This window comes from Komagataella phaffii, chromosome 2 (assembly GCF_000027005.1).
Source record: "Komagataella phaffii GS115 chromosome 2, complete sequence".
Lineage (NCBI taxonomy): Eukaryota > Fungi > Ascomycota > Pichiomycetes > Pichiales > Pichiaceae > Komagataella > Komagataella phaffii.
In genome coordinates, this window is record NC_012964.1 from 1,361,629 (window position 1) to 1,378,826 (window position 17,198).

The 17,198-nt window shown below is 40.9% G+C and overlaps 10 protein-coding genes across 10 annotated transcripts; 6 read left to right on the forward strand and 4 right to left on the reverse strand.

Moving 5' to 3' along the window:
- Positions 1 to 337: 337 nt before the first annotated feature.
- PAS_chr2-1_0718 (Putative positive regulator of mannosylphosphate transferase (Mnn6p)) lies at positions 338 to 2,629 on the forward strand (the record flags this gene model as incomplete). Its single annotated transcript, XM_002491602.1, has 1 exon — positions 338 to 2,629. One exon carries the CDS (start codon positions 338 to 340, stop codon positions 2,627 to 2,629), a length of 2,292 nt encoding a protein of 763 aa, XP_002491647.1.
- A 325-nt stretch (positions 2,630 to 2,954) lies between these two features.
- Positions 2,955 to 4,337, forward strand: PAS_chr2-1_0719 (Putative transporter, member of the SLC10 carrier family; the record flags this gene model as incomplete). Its single annotated transcript, XM_002491603.1, has 1 exon — positions 2,955 to 4,337. The coding sequence occupies one exon, from the start codon at positions 2,955 to 2,957 to the stop codon at positions 4,335 to 4,337; it is 1,383 nt and encodes a 460-aa protein (XP_002491648.1).
- A 70-nt stretch (positions 4,338 to 4,407) lies between these two features.
- On the reverse strand, positions 4,408 to 5,829 carry PAS_chr2-1_0720 (uncharacterized protein; the record flags this gene model as incomplete). Its single annotated transcript, XM_002491604.1, has 1 exon — positions 4,408 to 5,829. One exon carries the CDS (start codon positions 5,827 to 5,829, stop codon positions 4,408 to 4,410), a length of 1,422 nt encoding a protein of 473 aa, XP_002491649.1.
- Positions 5,830 to 6,418: 589 nt separating this feature from the next.
- PAS_chr2-1_0721 (uncharacterized protein) lies at positions 6,419 to 6,937 on the forward strand (the record flags this gene model as incomplete). Its single annotated transcript, XM_002491605.1, has 1 exon — positions 6,419 to 6,937. The coding sequence occupies one exon, from the start codon at positions 6,419 to 6,421 to the stop codon at positions 6,935 to 6,937; it is 519 nt and encodes a 172-aa protein (XP_002491650.1).
- Positions 6,938 to 7,047: 110 nt separating this feature from the next.
- On the reverse strand, positions 7,048 to 9,531 carry PAS_chr2-1_0722 (uncharacterized protein; the record flags this gene model as incomplete). Its single annotated transcript, XM_002491606.1, has 1 exon — positions 7,048 to 9,531. The coding sequence occupies one exon, from the start codon at positions 9,529 to 9,531 to the stop codon at positions 7,048 to 7,050; it is 2,484 nt and encodes an 827-aa protein (XP_002491651.1).
- Positions 9,532 to 10,471: 940 nt separating this feature from the next.
- On the forward strand, positions 10,472 to 11,542 carry PAS_chr2-1_0723 (uncharacterized protein; the record flags this gene model as incomplete). The annotated part of the gene is made up of 1 exon (XM_002491607.1): positions 10,472 to 11,542. The coding sequence occupies one exon, from the start codon at positions 10,472 to 10,474 to the stop codon at positions 11,540 to 11,542; it is 1,071 nt and encodes a 356-aa protein (XP_002491652.1).
- Positions 11,543 to 11,725: 183 nt separating this feature from the next.
- PAS_chr2-1_0724 (Hypothetical protein) lies at positions 11,726 to 12,349 on the reverse strand (the record flags this gene model as incomplete). The annotated part of the gene is made up of 1 exon (XM_002491608.1): positions 11,726 to 12,349. The coding sequence occupies one exon, from the start codon at positions 12,347 to 12,349 to the stop codon at positions 11,726 to 11,728; it is 624 nt and encodes a 207-aa protein (XP_002491653.1).
- A 149-nt stretch (positions 12,350 to 12,498) lies between these two features.
- On the forward strand, positions 12,499 to 13,629 carry PAS_chr2-1_0725 (uncharacterized protein; the record flags this gene model as incomplete). Its single annotated transcript, XM_002491609.1, has 1 exon — positions 12,499 to 13,629. One exon carries the CDS (start codon positions 12,499 to 12,501, stop codon positions 13,627 to 13,629), a length of 1,131 nt encoding a protein of 376 aa, XP_002491654.1.
- Positions 13,630 to 13,666: 37 nt separating this feature from the next.
- Positions 13,667 to 15,613, reverse strand: PAS_chr2-1_0726 (uncharacterized protein; the record flags this gene model as incomplete). Its single annotated transcript, XM_002491610.1, has 1 exon — positions 13,667 to 15,613. One exon carries the CDS (start codon positions 15,611 to 15,613, stop codon positions 13,667 to 13,669), a length of 1,947 nt encoding a protein of 648 aa, XP_002491655.1.
- Positions 15,614 to 15,777: 164 nt separating this feature from the next.
- PAS_chr2-1_0727 (UDP-N-acetyl-glucosamine-1-P transferase) lies at positions 15,778 to 17,181 on the forward strand (the record flags this gene model as incomplete). The annotated part of the gene is made up of 1 exon (XM_002491611.1): positions 15,778 to 17,181. One exon carries the CDS (start codon positions 15,778 to 15,780, stop codon positions 17,179 to 17,181), a length of 1,404 nt encoding a protein of 467 aa, XP_002491656.1.
- Between the last annotated feature and the right edge of the window lie 17 nt (positions 17,182 to 17,198).

The window sequence follows — 17,198 nt, forward strand, 5'->3', positions numbered from 1 at the left end:
GCAATAAGGAATAGTCCAATCTGATTATGTAAGCTCTCCTTTTTGGTTTTCATTTCCATCAGCTCAAGCTTATCATAGCTCAGGTCCCCTCCAGCTTATGATGGAATAGGCCATTATTTTTTGCCCTAAAAAGTGGAAGTCCACAAGAAGAAATACAAATACTCAAAATTCAAAAGTCTTCCTTTGAGTGGATGCAATTTTACGTAGTTTACTGTATGACGTAACTAATGAACCCTTCCGACACAAAGATTGAGGTGCCTCACTTAACGTCATTCTTCTATACCCACGAGTGCAACTGACTAGGTCTTATTTTGTTAATTGCCTCAGTTTCTCCGAAATGAGTGGCAATCCTTTTCTGTTCTCTCCTTCAAATTTTGACTTTTCTGGTTTGGATCATTATAGATCCACTGATAAAGATCACTTAGCTCTAGATGTTCTCGATTATGACAAAAATCACTTCTTCTCCAGAAACTCCCCCAGTTTGAAATCTCGTATTCACTTTTATCGACATAAATTGACCACTAGAAAGCAAATTGGACTTTTCAGCGGCAGACTGAAGCTTTTTGTGCTTGCTCTCTTTGTGTTGATCACATTTTCTGCAATCCACATTCCAATCCCTTTCTCTTTGGATATTCTAGGTTCCCATGTCAAATACCTGCCCTTACGAGAGAAAGTCGATCCGGAAGAGGCACTCCATCTGCACGGACTGGATCTCTCGGTAGCAGAGCTACCTTTTTTCAATGATGACATGATGTCTGAATTTAACTACGATCCTAGACTACCCACCGCTTTGATTTTGAAGTTAGTGTTAGATCATATAAGTGTGCGTAATGGAACGTTTGATGCTAAGTTTAAGGTCCCCTTTAACTGGAAACTTTGGGTGGATTTGCATTCAAGGTTAGTTCCATCTAATAGTTGGTATAATCGATTTCGATTACCCTCAGGTCGTTTCGAAACATGCGATGAATTTAAGAGGTTTTTCGGAATCACTAAGAATCACTTTGGAACAGACCTTGATAATTGCGTTGATATCGAGTATGATACTCCGGAAGGTTATCCAAAGTTCAAAGTTTTGCATGCGGAAGATAAAGCTCTTCCTTATGAAGCACGTATCATTTATGGTGCTTCTTACCTTTACCACGAAGCACAGAATCCTAAAAGGTTGATATTTTTAGGATTGGGCAAGTCCAATGAGTCTTTGATCTTACCAGTTGAGGCAAATGACAGTTCCAACTTAATGCAATTCAACCACGAATATGCAAGAAGCTTTAACGATCAACCTTTCGTTTCTCTTGAGGAACTTGTCAAGAAGGTTTCACTGACCTTGAATTTGAATAGTGATAAGGTGCTACCAATCAATGAACTGGACGTTATCAAAGACACCCCGCGCTTAATGAATCACAACAACCAGGGACTGAGCATAGACAAGAGCTCATTTCAATGGGATCTGGAAAGGGAATTACAGTTGTTAGAACATAGAACCAGTCAAGTTAATGACGTGGAAGGCCTTGATGCGGGTATTTATTCAACAATTCAATGTGAAATGCGCTCTATGTACGATTTTTCAAAATACTTCCATGAATCAAAAGTCTCTGGTAAATATCTTCCTTCTGGAGAGCACTATGACTGGCGATTTTTTAATGGTTTTTACCTTTCTCAGCAGGAGAATCTAGCTGTCCTGCACAGGTTAGGAAGAGCATGGCTACGCTTTTCTCGTGCTGCTGGTTTACATACATGGATTGCTCACGGGACACTGTTGGGTTGGTATTGGAATGGTCTGATTCTGCCGTGGGATCAGGATCTTGATGTTCAAATGACTGTACAATCATTGTATCTGTTGGGAAGGAATTTCAACAGCTCTCTTGTAACTGATGTTAGTATTGAAGATGGCTACAGCTCAGCATTGGGACATTACTATATTGACGTTGGATCCTCCTTCTTTGTTAGGGATAAACTAAATGGTAACAATGCTATAGATGCACGTTTCGTTGATACTGAGACCGGGTTGTATGTTGATATAACTGCATTGGCTTTTACAGATCACTTAAAACTAAAACTCACTACCAAAGAGAAAGTTGAGCTACAGAAGGTTATGGATCCAAATGTAAAGGAAAAATTGCAGTGGATCAAAAATAAATATTCAACGGCCACGCTACCGGGTGTGATAGAAACAGATAGGAATAAAGTATCTGATGCGCTAGAGAAGCAATTTCATGATTTCAAGTTCGACAATTTTGTCAACAAAGAGTTGTTTCACTGTCGAAATAACCATTTCTACAAATATGGAGAGGTTGGCCGATTACGGAGCACTATGTTTGAGGGCGTTCCTGCCCTTATACCATTTGAATTTGAGTCCATACTGAAACGAGAATATCCTAAAGGTCTAACTTTGAAGCATTTCTCCAATCATTTTTGGGATCCAGTGAACCGATTGTGGGTACCAGAAAAGAAGAAAAAAATTAGACACATAGAGTTTTCACTTACGAAGGAAGTTACAGAAAGCCACAAGAAAGAACTTGCACAGATCCATGGGAACGAAACGGGTATAACCTCCGACTTCGCATATTCTCCTTTCAGAATAGATCCCTGGCTGTCTCGATACAGGAAAAAAATGACTAGGAGCCAATAATTATGCATATACTGAAACAACAGAAGGAACTACAGTAAATTCATAAAAAGCTTAATTCTTACTTTCATCTCGGCACTGTAAATTAACTCAAGTTGGGGCAACATTGTGTGTATACTCTTACTGGCATCTTTTCATCTGAAGTCATCTTCTACTACTCTTCTCTTCTGTATGACGTAATCAGCTCGGCAGCTGTGGCATCGAACAAAAAAATGAACAGCCATCCGTCATATCTCATGACTGACTGAGCAAGAACTAAGTCAACAGGAAACCTAAAATAAGCTTTCCATTTCTTTTGCGCTGAAGCCAACCACTCCCCACACAGTTGATGAGTGGACGCAAAACCAGCTCCTATACCTTGACAGAAGAGTCGCCGGAATCAACCTCAACAATTCAGGATATACGAGAGGAAGACCAAGTTGCTCCAGGGCCCCAGCAAGAAGCACCTAAACAGTCACATATCCAAAAATGGTTAAGCGATCATCCTAAAGTATACGCAGTTTTATCTTGGATATGGAAATTTTGGTTGAAACAGTGGTTTCTCATATGTTTGGGCCCTGCGGTTGCTCTAGCTCATGCATACCCAAATTTTGCCAGACATGATGGAACCATTAGGTCAGAGTATACTATCAACTACGGAGCCGTAGCTATCATATTCTTCATCTCTGGTCTTACTATGAAAACCAAAGACTTTTTGAAGAACTTTGGACACTGGAGAGCCCATTTCACAGTGTTAAGCTGCTCGTTTCTACTTACTTCTTCTATCATTTACGGTATAGCGTGCGGTATAAGAGCTGCTCATGATTCCAATATCGATGACTGGATGTTAGCAGGACTTATTGTTACCGCATGTTGTCCAACCACTGTGAGTAGTAACGTTGTCATGACAGAACAAGCTCATGGTAATGTTTTCTTGAGTATTTGCGAAGTTATTATTGGCAATGTTTTAGGGGGTTTCATCACACCTGCTCTGGTGCAAATGTATCTGACAGGTAGCTGGGATTTTGCCAATCCTGCACTTGATAGTTCGGTTACCGATGTTTATCGAAACGTGATGCAACAGGTAGGTTGTGCTGTGTTTGTGCCTGTCTTTGTGGGCCAAGTCCTGCAGAATCTCTTTCCTGCAAAAGTCAAATGGTGTGCAGTTAAATTCAGACTTAGCAAAGTTGGCACATTCATGTTATTGTTAATTATGTGGGCCTCTTTTTCGACAGCATTCTATCAAGATGCATTTACCTCAGTCCCAAGTGCATCGATTATATTTCTTTGTTTTTTCAACTTGGGTATCTATCTATTTTTCACTGTGATTTGCTACCTCTATTCTCGGCCAAGATTTCTCCTTTCAATTTTCCATGACGAACCGACTCCTCAACATTCGAAATATTACCGATGGGGCTATAAGACCTTTAGACCTTTTTACTACAATAGACCTGACACAGTTTCTGTTATGCTTTGTGGAGCTGCCAAGACTGCTGCTTTGGGTGTTTCTCTGGTTACCTCTCAATATGGAGAGGATAGCCCACATTTAGGACAGTTACTTGTTCCTCTAGTCCTGTATCAATCTGAACAGGTTGCTGCCGCTCAGGTACTAGTGCCATTTATGAAGAGATGGATTCATTCTGACCCCGAGTACGTTGATAAAGATGGCAATATGCCAAACAAATACCCACAAGGTAATGACGAAGAAGTATCCACCAGTGGTTCCAAGTAAACTTTTATACTATACGACAATACATTCAGGAGATCACTTCTCAAATTCTAATTTATTATATTTAACACACTTAGAAAACTACATCCCAGATGCCCAAAGGACCTCTTTCCAAATAATCATCCTTGTTCAAGTAGGTTCCTCCACCATTGTTACTATTATGATTGTGGTGGTGGCCAAACACTTGTTTAGCAAAAATTTGAGCTCCCAGAAAAGAGTTATCTTCATGTCCTATGTCCTTCCATTCCGTAAAGTATTCAGGAAATTTGACGAGTTTCACATGTTGTGGTACTTGTACAAGTTTTTCACTGCGCTGGTTACTGCTATCAGCGTCCGTCTCATTTCTGAAAACTGCATCAGCCTTAGATCTCTTGCTTACTTTCTGTTTTATGGCTTCCGAGCTAATGGGATATTTTGCACCATATGTGTTCAAGAGGTATACCAGAAACGATTCCTTAAGGCCTTTTATCTTCCAGGTATTTCCACTAAGAATTAAATTGTCGTAGCACTCTTGTCTTTTAGTGGAATCAATGATGTTAGATAGACATTCAAACACAGTATCACCTAAAGCCCTTACTAACTCATCGCAGCCTTGAAATCGTTCCTTTCCTATTGTTAATTCGGTGCCATCGCTGGTCACAAAGCTATTCGTTTCCAGTACAGAGTTAGGTTTGACTTCAGATTGTTTGGATGTTTTCTCTTTTTTTCCCTTAACGTCTTCCAAAATTTCTTTTGTAGATTTCTCACTGGTGACAATAGCAGCGATATCTAAGATACCGTCATCCTCAGGGTTTTTTTTGGTATCGTCTTCTAAGCCAATACCTTCTAGTCCAAAAAAGGAATTTTTAGCGTCTTCCTCGGATAACGATTCAAAGATAGATGATCGTTTTAAATTTTCAATTTGTGAGTCATTAAGATTAGGTAATAGTTGTTTGAGACGCTTGTTAATGGTGGAAGAACCAGTCGGCACAGTTCTGGAATAGCCTTTGATGACCTGAAAATTGAGAATGGGTGATACGTCAAACTTGTCTCCACCTAAATCAATTACACAACAATTAGGGATGGAACCATGAGCAAAAGCTGATGCAAGAGGTAGCGGTATGATTTGCAAAGCTGTCAACTGTAAAGTCTCAAAGACATATTTCGTGATGTATTCAATATTCAAGTTGCTCCAACGAATTGAGCTCACCAATAGTAATGCCACATTATTAGTCAACATCAGTGGATTAGCGTTAATAAGGGATCTTAAAATAAGTCTTAATAAGAAATTGAAAGCGGCAACATCTACAATTTCTCCATTAACTATAGGGTAAATAGCCAATGATTCATCTGACGACTTGGATTGAAACTTGTTTGGATTGGACGGGTCTCGGTACACTTTGGTTGGAATAGAATACTTGGGGGGTGACAAAGACTCCTCCAGTCCAAGTCGAAACAATGTGTTGTACGATCCTGGCTGTATTATGAGGAAGTTGTCTTCGTTATAAGGAGCCATCGTTCTACTAGCGTGAAGCTTTTGTTGTATAAAGGATGAAGGGCTGAATTATCCAAGTCGCGCTCTCAAGCAGATGTTGGGAGGTATTCTGATTCATTCTGGGGATGGTTAAGTTAGCTTGGCCTACAAGATAAATTCATTCAAAATAATCATGCTTTGAAACTAAATTCACGAGTAACAAGTGAACCAAGTTGCCTGCACCTACGAGGATGTTGTTTTGAACTCAGTCATGAACCATTGAGTACTGACTCCAAGATCGTAACTGCTCCGTCCTTGGAAGACTGACTCCATACATTTGATGAAATTCAGCCCGGTTGTCATGCTTATAAAAAATCTCTACTTAAGATCTCTCATCTGTACAGACAGAGACTTTGTTAGCACTCATTGACGACTCTCTGTTTTCTGCCGTTCTGCCTTTCTGTTTGACCAGGACTATGATCCAAAGAATTCTTGGGTTATTCCAAATACGTCATATTGATTATTACCCTTTTAGGTAATAATATGGAAATTGAAAAATGAAATGGCTGGTACAACCTATCCTCCTCTTTAGATCACATTCTCTTCCAGATCAACAATTGAGCTATAACTCATGGCGAGGCTTAGTATAGCAGGTAACAGGTTGAATAGATTAGGTTCTATTTCGCCTAAAACGCCTAGATCAGCAGTATCCAATTCTGCCTCCGGGTCAGCTAGAACCCACACAGGAACACCAAGAGGTAATAAGACTCCAATACGGAATGTAATAACAAGTAGCACAGGAATTAGTAGAAATCAACCCGGAGACCCTCTACCCATTGCAAAGAAATACAGATACAAACCTGGAACGTTAGCTTTAAGAGAGATTAAAAGATATCAAAAATCCACAGACTTGCTCTTGCGTAAGCTACCCTTTGCTCGACTAGTGAGGGAAATAGCCCAGGAGAACTTCATTCAAGGAGAAATGTTTCAATGGCAAAGCGTGGCCATCTTAGCTTTACAAGAAGCGGCCGAAGCCTTCTTGGTAGGCTTACTGGAAGATACAAATCTGTGCGCCCTCCACGCAAAAAGAGTCACCATAATGCAGAAAGACATCCAACTAGCAAGAAGGATAAGAGGTGATGGGATCTAAGTGGGGTGGGCCACTGTGTAACAATAATCATTCTGGACGAATGTGACGGAGTTTTGAAAACTGGGTAAAAAATACATATATTAGGAAATTAATTCAATCGATATGAATCCTCAAGATTTGTTGACATCTGATCCTTGCGAGAATCCGCTGAATGTTCTCGTCAAATCTGGCTCGGGGGCCTTGGAAGCAGCAGGCTTCTGGGTGACAGGTGTAGATGCAGGAGCAGCCGCAGTGGTGGTTGCAGTTGGACTTGTAGAAGCAGGTTCAACACCAGCTTTTGGATGTCTGTTGAACTTAGGAGCTGGCTTCATGTAACTTTCACCATTCATGAAGTCGATAAACTTCTTCTTAAATGGCTTCTTTGTAGTCTGTTTTGCTTTTGAATCATCAGCCGTCTGGGCAGGAGGAGCAACTTGTGCGGCCTCTGGAGCTGGCTTCAGGGAAGGCTCCAATGCTGATTTGGGAGAAATTTTGGGGATCGACCATAACTTTTTCTTTGACGTTGACTTAGAAGAGGTCACTGAAGCTTTGGGCGATTCGGGTTTCTTTTGTTCAACAGACTCCTCAACGAAAGGCTCCGGCTCAAACTTGAACTTGGAGTGGTCGAATGGGGTCTCCACAGAAACTGTATCCTTGATATCCTCCTGTAAATGCTCTGGAAGAATTGAGTTCACAGCTTTATCCTCTTGCAGGCCCTTGAGCTTTGCATCTTGAAGTTCTGCGACAGTGTCATCGTGTTTTTTGATAAGCTGGTCTCGTTCAGCCTCCAACTTTTGATGTTGGGCCAATAATGTAGCATTCTGAGCAGTGAGTGAGGCAAACTGTGTCTCATGATTCTTCTTGAAAGCTTCGGTATCTTTCGCAACTTGTTCGGCCTTCTTCTTGGTAGCCTCCAACTTCGTCCTTGCTGCATTAATCTGCTCATCCAGGTCACTCAGCATGGTTTCTGAATTTTCCAAAACATTATTGTGCCCTTCAGCACGAGTGTGATGCTCATTATAACTAGCTTCTAACTCTTCACGCTCTGCAATTAGTTCATTCAAAATACCAGTTTCTCTTTCCAGGCCTGCGACCAAGGGAGCCACTTCCTCGTCTCGTTCAGCTTGAAGTGAGGTTAATTCTTCGTCTCTGGCCTGTTTTCTTTGAGCTGCTTCAGTGCTGATCTTTTCTTCTAGGTTGGTCTTCTCTAAAACAAGAGCCTCTCTGATCTTTTGATCTTCCTGTACACTTTCATCAAGTTCATTCTGTTTGCCATCCAGCTCTCGTTGCTTGAGAGCAATGAGATCAAACTGCTTGGATTTCTCCCCTTCCTTGTCAGCATCTAACTTTTCTCTACGGACCTGTTTGTCGATTTCCTTGTTTTGTTTTTCCTCAAGTTTCTGCTTGCGAAGCTCCTCTTCATATTGAAGCTTGCGTTGCTTTTGTTCAAGCTTCTTTTGCGCATTCTGTTCATCTTGTTGACGTTGCAATGCAGCTTTACTATCAATCTGCTGAACTACCGGACCAACCAGCTGTTGGGCCATAACATTCAACTCAACTGGATCCATGAAGAGACCTCCACCAAGATCAATTTTCCCATCATTCACACGTCTCTTTTCTGAGTTCTGTTGTGCAATTGCCAACGCCTTCAGATTATTCTCCCTATTATTGAATAAATTCTCTGGGGTGGCGTCGGTGTCCAAACGCCTCAACGTTGATTCAGCGTTAGCTAATGCCTTTTGTAATACCTTCGCATCTACAAGTGTATTCTTGGACAACGTTTCACGTTCACGTGCAGCGTAGTCTAGATCAACATTAAGCTTTCCAGAAGCTGAAGCCCCTGAAGCTGCAAACGAACTGGAGTTCATTGTGTCTGAGCGAGTAGCTAAACCAGCTCGAGGATCTCTGACATTAGGATGAAGTCTAGTGTTCAGTGACTTGCGAGCAGAATCTTCAGCTGCAGAGTTTATCTTTGAAATATTCACGTCACCATTGGCCGTGTTGAACTTCGAACCCGTGACTAATCCAGACCGTGAATTTAGCGCATCCGGATTAGTTCGATAGTCAATAGCCTTTGTGGCCGACTCGTTTGAACGTGCAGTAATAGTAGCGATATTAAGATTGGAGAATTGCTTCTTACCTGATCTTACATCGTCCCAATCATATTGATCACGAAGGGAGGAACGTGCTACGGAAGCAGTATCCTTCTTCAAAACATATGCTGCAGCATCTTCACTCTCTTCAAAGTCAGAGAACTCGTTGCTAACTTCTGAACGAGCTTTATCGACAGGGAAACGGGCGCTAATAGCCGCATACTCTGCCTCGGTTGAAATATTCTCCCTCTTCCAGGCCTTGGGGGCAGTGTCTGTCCTTGCAATAAGAGCTGCGGTTGCCGCATCCTCAGATAATTGTCTCTGGTAGGGTTTGACGGATAGGTCGGCAGAAGTGGCTAGCAGAGCTGCCGAGTCGGATGCTGAATGGTCGACACCTAACGAAACCGCACCTGGTTTGTTGTAGACACCGTATTTTAGTTTTGCCCGGTAAATAGCTTCTTCGCTCAGTGGCTTTCCATCTGTTTGATAGACAGAAGATCTCGAGGTATTGATTGAAGCCATTGCGATGATTTGGTCAATCAAACACTATAAAGCAAAGGATAGATAAAAGAGAACCAAGAAAATATAGAATTAGACAGGTCATCAGAATAATCACTGCACCACCACAACAGTAGGGGCAGCAACTATGAGATGTTGCCTAATCAGGCCATAGTGTAAAGAAACTCCTAATTAGGAAAGAACCTCATCCATACTTTTGAAACTTTGAAAGCTTCAAGTCACGTGCTACCCAGAATCCAACATCAAGCATTCTTTTGGTCCTGCGGCTCGTGAGTCCAACAAAGAAATGTGCTATGTTGAGCGTCGCGCATATCTATTCATGACTCAGTCAGGCTGGAGGGTGATGCAATTGCGACTTCGGAAGTAAAACGTCATTATTGTTGTGTCGTACACACAGACTATTCAAATTCCGAAAAGATTATTGAAAAATATCACGTGAATACCCCAGTTGTGTAAAAGCGGTAGTATCTACTACCTCTTCACGTGACTTAATTGCTTCTTGAATCAACATAACGGCTGTAAATGTGATCATCAGGAATGAAAATAGAAAAAAAAAATTCTGACACTAAACGGAAGGACGCGGGAGGCACTAAACTGAATCTAACAAGACTACGAATAGAGCTATTTCAAACATGAAAAAAGACTGAATGGCCCTATAATTCGCCTGTATATGTAGGTCTCTCCTCCACCTTTCAGCAGATCAAAAAGATAAACCATAAACGGCCAAAATGTGCGCGAGAGAACAATAGGAATCGTACACAACTAAATTGAGTAAATGTGGGCCTGGGCTTATTTTTCCTCGCAATACATATATATATACACTACTTTATATTACCTCATATATAAGAATTCCCCCGGTAGCCTGTTCCAGCAGTTTGAATTAATTTCGATTGTCAATTGGTTGAATCAGTTTGATTATTTGGGTTTGTTTGCGATTAACTAGATGTCTACAACAAAACCAATGCAGGTGTTAGCCCCGGACCTTACTGAGACACCAAAGACATATTCGTTAGGTGTCCATTTGGGGAAAGGCAAGGACAAACTCCAGGATCCGACAGAACTCTACTCGATGATCCTAGATGGAATGGATCACTCACAGCTCAATTCTTTTATTAACGATCAGTTGAACTTGGGATCATTGCGCTTGCCGGCGAATCCTCCTGCTGCAAGTGGTGCTAAACGGGGTGCAAATGTCAGTTCTATCAACATGGATGATTTACAAACGTTTGATTTCAACTTTGATTACGAACGGGATTCATCGCCGCTAGAATTGAACATGGATTCTCAATCTTTGATGTTTTCCTCTCCAGAGAAAGCTCCCTGTGGCTCCTTGCCGTCTCAGCATCAGCCTCACTCTCAGGTCGCAGCCGCACAGGGAACTACCATCAATCCAAGGCAGTTATCCACATCTTCTGCCAGTAGCTTTGTATCTTCGGATTTTGATGTTGATTCACTCCTGGCAGACGAGTACGCTGAGAAACTAGAATATGGAGCCATATCATCTGCCTCATCTTCCATCTGTTCGAATTCTGTTCTTCCTAGCCAGGGCGTAACTTCGCAACATAGCTCTCCTATAGAACAGAGACCTCGTGTGGGAAATTCCAAACGCTTGAGTGATTTTTGGATGCAGGACGAAGCTGTCACTGCCATTTCCACCTGGCTCAAAGCTGAAATACCTTCCTCCTTGGCTACGCCGGCTCCTACAGTCACACAAATAAGTAGTCCCAGCCTTAGCACCCCAGAGCCAAGGAAGAAAGAAACAAAACAAAGAAAGAGGGCAAAGTCCATAGACACGAATGAGCGATCTGAACAAGTAGCAGCTTCTAATTCAGATGATGAAAAGCAATTCCGCTGCACGGATTGCAGTAGACGCTTCCGCAGATCAGAACACCTGAAACGACATCATAGGTCTGTTCATTCTAACGAAAGGCCGTTCCATTGTGCTCACTGTGATAAACGGTTCTCAAGAAGCGACAACTTGTCGCAGCATCTACGTACTCACCGTAAGCAGTGAGGAATTGGGAAGGTTTTATATTGGGTTTTTGTTACATAGTTTTGGGTTGGTTTTATTACATTTCTTTTACGTTACACTGTGGTGGTTTGTTGGCTGTATCAAACGGAGACTTCTCCATGATCTCTGTTCTGTAGTATCTTGCTCATTTTTTCTCTCTTAATACTGCTTGTTGGAAGTCGTACATTATATCGTACCGTCTACCAGTTTGCCCAGTCGCTCTCTCAATGGAGGTTGTGATTCGCTCTCCATCAATGATAGTAGCGTATTCAGATGTGCCAGTTTCGCATCTATGGAGTTTATTGTTTCACTGGAGTTTTGAGCTTCTTCTTCGAAATCCCCTAAAAGTTGTTGCGTCTGCGTTTCCAACAAGTTGACCTGCGACCGCAAGTTATCTCTCAATTCTCTCCGCTCTTGTATAGTTTGACTTTGAATAAGTTTCTCGGGTGTTAAGTCCTCTAGATTTAGAGATTCCTCTACAGCACCAGTATTCTTTCTCTTTTGCGCTTGCCATATTAACTTATCTAGTTCATCCAATTTACTCTCAACATTTCTTTCTTTGAATATCTTATCAAACTCAGTCACTGCGCTGGTCTCCCAGAATGTTATCATTTGCTCCCTGGCTACTTGAAGGTGCCGTTTACCTACATCGTTTGCGCTTATCTGAGGATAGCACATGTCAAATTTCGTAGAGTTCAATTCTTGAGTTGTGTTAGCTAGTGCCTTGTGAAGAACCCTCTCCAAGATTTTGCTTCGGAACTTGGGAGGATTTTGGTCATCCTCTGTAGTATTCACTTCCCTAGGGCTCATTTAATATCAACAAAATTGTAATGTTTATGTAATGCAACGTTATGTAAATAGTCTCCACCGCCCCAATATACCTCTTAGGGCTTAGTATTTTCATTAATTTTTTTTTTCTTACTAAGAATTATTGAACCCCATCACATCTGTTATTCACTATGAAATTGTTGGTTGCCTTAGAGGACACAGGCTCAATAAAAGAGGTTGAATGTTTACGAGGCACAGATACATCAGTTCAAACCGCAAAACAACCCATAAGTATCGTCAATCATGCCGCTGAGTCCAGAGCTACTCACATCCTGAAATTCCTTGTCACATCTGACTCCAAGTACGTGGTGGCAGCCAGAAAAGGAGGTGCTATCGTTATCTATGAAAGAGACACATTTGAGGAAGTCAAGAGGTATACTAATATGACAGCCAATGAGTCTTCAGCTTTTGTATCTTTGATACAAGATTCTACTAGTCTTATCTATGCATGTTGTGAGAACGGAGTGGTTTCTGTGATAGATTTGGAAAACTTGAACCGTGAGGATAATGACACACAGCACCCAATAAAGTTAGAATTGGTAGCTCCGGTTAGTTGCTTCGTGCTCAACCCTAATCAAAAGGGTATATTTGCATATGGTGGCAAAGATAATGAAGTCAAGGTGATTTCTATCACCAATGGCAAGTTAGAACAGCTATGGGAATCGAAAAACGTTCCCCTTGACCAACTACGTCTTCCTGTGCCCGTATGGGTTTCAGGAATAAACTTTTTGGATACTGATTCCGTTAAAGGACAGAGTGGCTATCATCTATTGGTTGTTACCAGATACGGACACATAAGAATGTACAAGACTTGGCTGAAACGAAGACCAGTGAAAACCTTCCAGCCTACTACCAAGCCCCTGAGAACTATCACTCACACTTCGACAAACTCGAATGCAGTATCCTCAGATTCTGCTGGTTTAGTTGGCAAGTTTTCCCTTAAGGATGGAAAAATGGTGGGAAAGTTCCATGGTTCAGTGGGTTTTGTTAGGGCATTATACAATTATAGATACTCTGTAATTGCAACGGGTGGTCTCGATAGATACGTTAGAGTCTATGACTTGGACACATGCAGAATATTGGCCAAAGTTTTTGTCACCTCCCAAATAACAGATATAGTTATGTTGGAAGATGGTGAGAAACTAATGGAAGAAAAAATGATAAGGAAGGAAAAAGAGAAGGAGCAGGCAGTTAAAGAAGCTGAAGCTTTATGGGAAGAGCTGGAAAAAAACTCTTCCACTCGAAAAAAGAAGAAGTTGTAGAAACGTTGTATAATAGTGAAATGAGGTTTTCTGAATATCAAAGTAGTCCTTGGTTCATTTTCTTATCATGAGCTGCTTTTCTGTTATGGTTAGCATTTTTTGACTTGTTTACTTCTTTGTCCGCGTAGCGCTTCTTGAGTTTCTTAGGGTTTTGTTTTTGGTTCTGTGCCGTTTGCGATTTAGACTTAGACTTTAGTGCATAATCGTTGGATGTTTCTCGCTCTTCAACTTCGTCCTCTTTTGGTTTTCGGTATGAAGTCTTCTGCTTGATGTTGTTTCCTCTACCCAAATTAAATATGAATTCTTCCTCTAACAGTTGGAATCGTTTTCGTTGGTGGGAAATCATACGGGCCCACCCTTCAATTTGTTCGTCTGACCACTTTATGTTAGACTTGAGTTCTTCTCGCTGTTTTGTTTTCCTTGCCGATTTTTGTAGCTGCTCTGGTGATGTTTTCAATAATGCAAATAGATGAATTTCTACCTTGTTTAACCGAGAATCTAAAGAGGTATTCAATTCCTCAGCGGTTTCATCGCTGATATCATCCCGATCCAATCCGGTATTCTTCGTATTTTTGCCCTTTTTGGCAAAGTCTGTTCCAGTCGTCCTCTCCTGATCGTCATAGGTGTCATCAGGTTCATCTTCATCCGAGTCATAAAGCATTTTTAATGCATTCTGTAGTGTCCTGTGCCTTAACTGTTCAGCGACTTCAGAACGTGCAAGCATAGTATTTTTCTTTCCCTTTACCAATACTTTCTGCTGTCCATCGTAGACAGATCTTTTTTCAGTCTGTTGAATTTCTTTTGGGATGTCATCCAAAACTGACATGTTCTCGAGTAACAAGTTAATCACTGTTTCAATATTCGACCCATGTCTAGTTAGCAGGTAGTTAGCCTGGTACTCAGTAACATCGGGAAACAAATCAGTGATTGCGCTCAATTGCTCTGGTGTATGAATTACTATATCGGATCCAGCATATAGCATTATTAATCGACTCTTCAGATTAGGATTTAACGCCTGAAACTTAGCAGATAACAATACTTTCGTAGTCAAGGGATATAGTCTAAACAAAGCAGCCTTACTAGTACATTTCAATCCAGTTGTAACGAGGTCAGCAATATGCGTTGTGGAACAGGAGAAAAATGAAACAGTTATTAATTGAAGGCACAGGTGTGCATGAACGCCAGTTCCTCTGTTGTACAGGATTTCTAGTGTCTCGACCCATTTAGCATCGGTAAATGAGTCTGCAAACGCTGTCGCTTTCACTTTGTTCTTTGGAGTAATAGTTACTTTACTATCTCCCTGCTTCTGACTTTGTGGACCAACTTGCCGAATATAACCCAGTAGCAAGGATAGAATCTCTAAATCATCATTAGCAAACTTGCCTGCCGTAATAATCTTTTCCAAAAAAACATGCAGTGTCTTGAGAGTTATCCCTTCGTCTCTAGTGACATGGTTCTTGTCTGCTGATAAGAGCATTTGTTGAATTATGGGTAGACTTAAGAAGTTTGAGTTGACCTTGGAGTTTGCATAGGCTAACTTCACATATATCTTCGTAAAATCCCATAATGTTTGCCCTGATAAATTAAAGTTAACAAGTCCATAAACTCTCAAACAATTAAGAACAACCAACTTCAAGATTTTCCTGTTGGAAATAATGTCAGGGTTCACACCCCCAAGACTAAAAATCTTCGATGACTCTTCAGCTGTTTCCCTCAAATAGACCTTGAGAAAATTTTGAAGCTGCTGAAAAGATTTGGAGCTTAATCTTTGCGTGGATTCATCTTCTCGTTTTGATAAGAGAACCGTTACTTTCTGTATTAGTGCAATGTAGGTCTGTAACAGATGGACCCATATCACGGGGTCCTTATCGGTTAGCGACGAACGTAATTTGAAGGGTGGGTAAGCTACAATGGGGATGTTTAATACATTTGAATTAACTTCTTCACTGGAAGGCTGGCAATTTTCTACTATTACCGGTGCCATTTACTGGTTGACTGAAATGACTATATCGATAGTCTAGATACCCTTTGATAGTGATGCAAGGATGTAGTTTTCCACGAGCGCTCATAAAATCCTAATCGATCTTACGTGTCTCTAACGGTTGATTGATTCTGAATGGTAATAAATAGATACGTTCACTTTCTAATATGCAACAATTACCCAAAATAGGACTATTGGCAGTATCAATGGCATTGATTTGCCACACATATTCTCCATTGCAACCTATACAGTCCTCAATTGGTTTCGCAGTTCTGGGATATTTGTTATCAGACTACCTCATCCCTGCCACGGCGCCCTATTTCATCAAGATTGGTCTATTTGGAAAGGACTTGAGTAAGAAAGATAAACCAGTCATTCCGGAAACGATTGGAATTATTCCTGCTGTAGTCTATCTTTTTATCATGTTCTCATTTATCCCATTCATGTTTTTCAAGTTTCTAGTCGTGGATACTAGTGGAGGAGGATCTAGGGACACAGGTGTCGATTTGGAGACAGCTGACTCCAATTATTTTCCACACAACAAACTATCTTCATATCTAAGTGGTATACTTTCGTTGGAAAGCATGGTATTGTTAGGACTGTTAGATGATCTCTTTGATATAAGATGGAGGCACAAGTTCTTTCTTCCCGCTATTGCAGCTATACCTTTATTGATCGTCTATTATGTTGACTTTGGTGTTACACATATCCTTATCCCTACTTTCATCAAGAACATCTTTGGATTTGAAGCCGTTTCCATAGATTTAGGTGCTCTGTATTATGGATATATGGCAGCCGTCGCCATATTTTGTCCGAACTCTATAAACATTCTTGCTGGAATCAATGGTCTTGAGGTTGGGCAGAGTGTGGTTTTGGCAGTTCTTTTACTACTGAATGATTTCTGCTATCTAATTCCAGCGTCTCTTAGATCAACTCCCGCATATGAAACACATCTGATGTCAACGTGTATTTTAGTGCCCTTTCTAGGAGTCTCCCTTAGCCTTTTGAAATTCAACTGGTACCCCGCTAAAGTATTTGTAGGTGATACTTTCTGTTATTTTAGTGGTATGGTCTTTGCATTTGTTGGTATTTCAGGTCATTTTTCAAAGACACTGTTACTGTTTTTTCTTCCCCAGATTTTCAACTTTGTTTACTCCATTCCACAATTGTTTGGCCTTGTAGAATGCCCAAGACATAGGCTGCCCCGGTTCAATGAAGAAGATAACATGATGTATCCTTCTCATGCTGTGTTTAAAAAACGATTGCCCAAACTTATAGAAAAGGGCATGCTAATTTTGGAAGCTTTAGGACTATTAGAGGTTGTTAAAGAAGAAATGAAGACTGACAATAAGACCGAGATAATAATCAAAGAGTGTTCCAATTTTACCCTTATCAACCTTGTACTGGTTTGGTTTGGGCCAATGAGAGAAGATAGGTTGTGCTTTGTCATTCTACTACTGCAATTCAGCATTGGATTGATAAGTCTCGTGGCAAGACATACAATTGCAGCACTTCTATTTGGATACGATAATCTTAGTATTTTCAATCTCAGCATACTGAGTTCCAACTAATTTACATTTTTATTTAT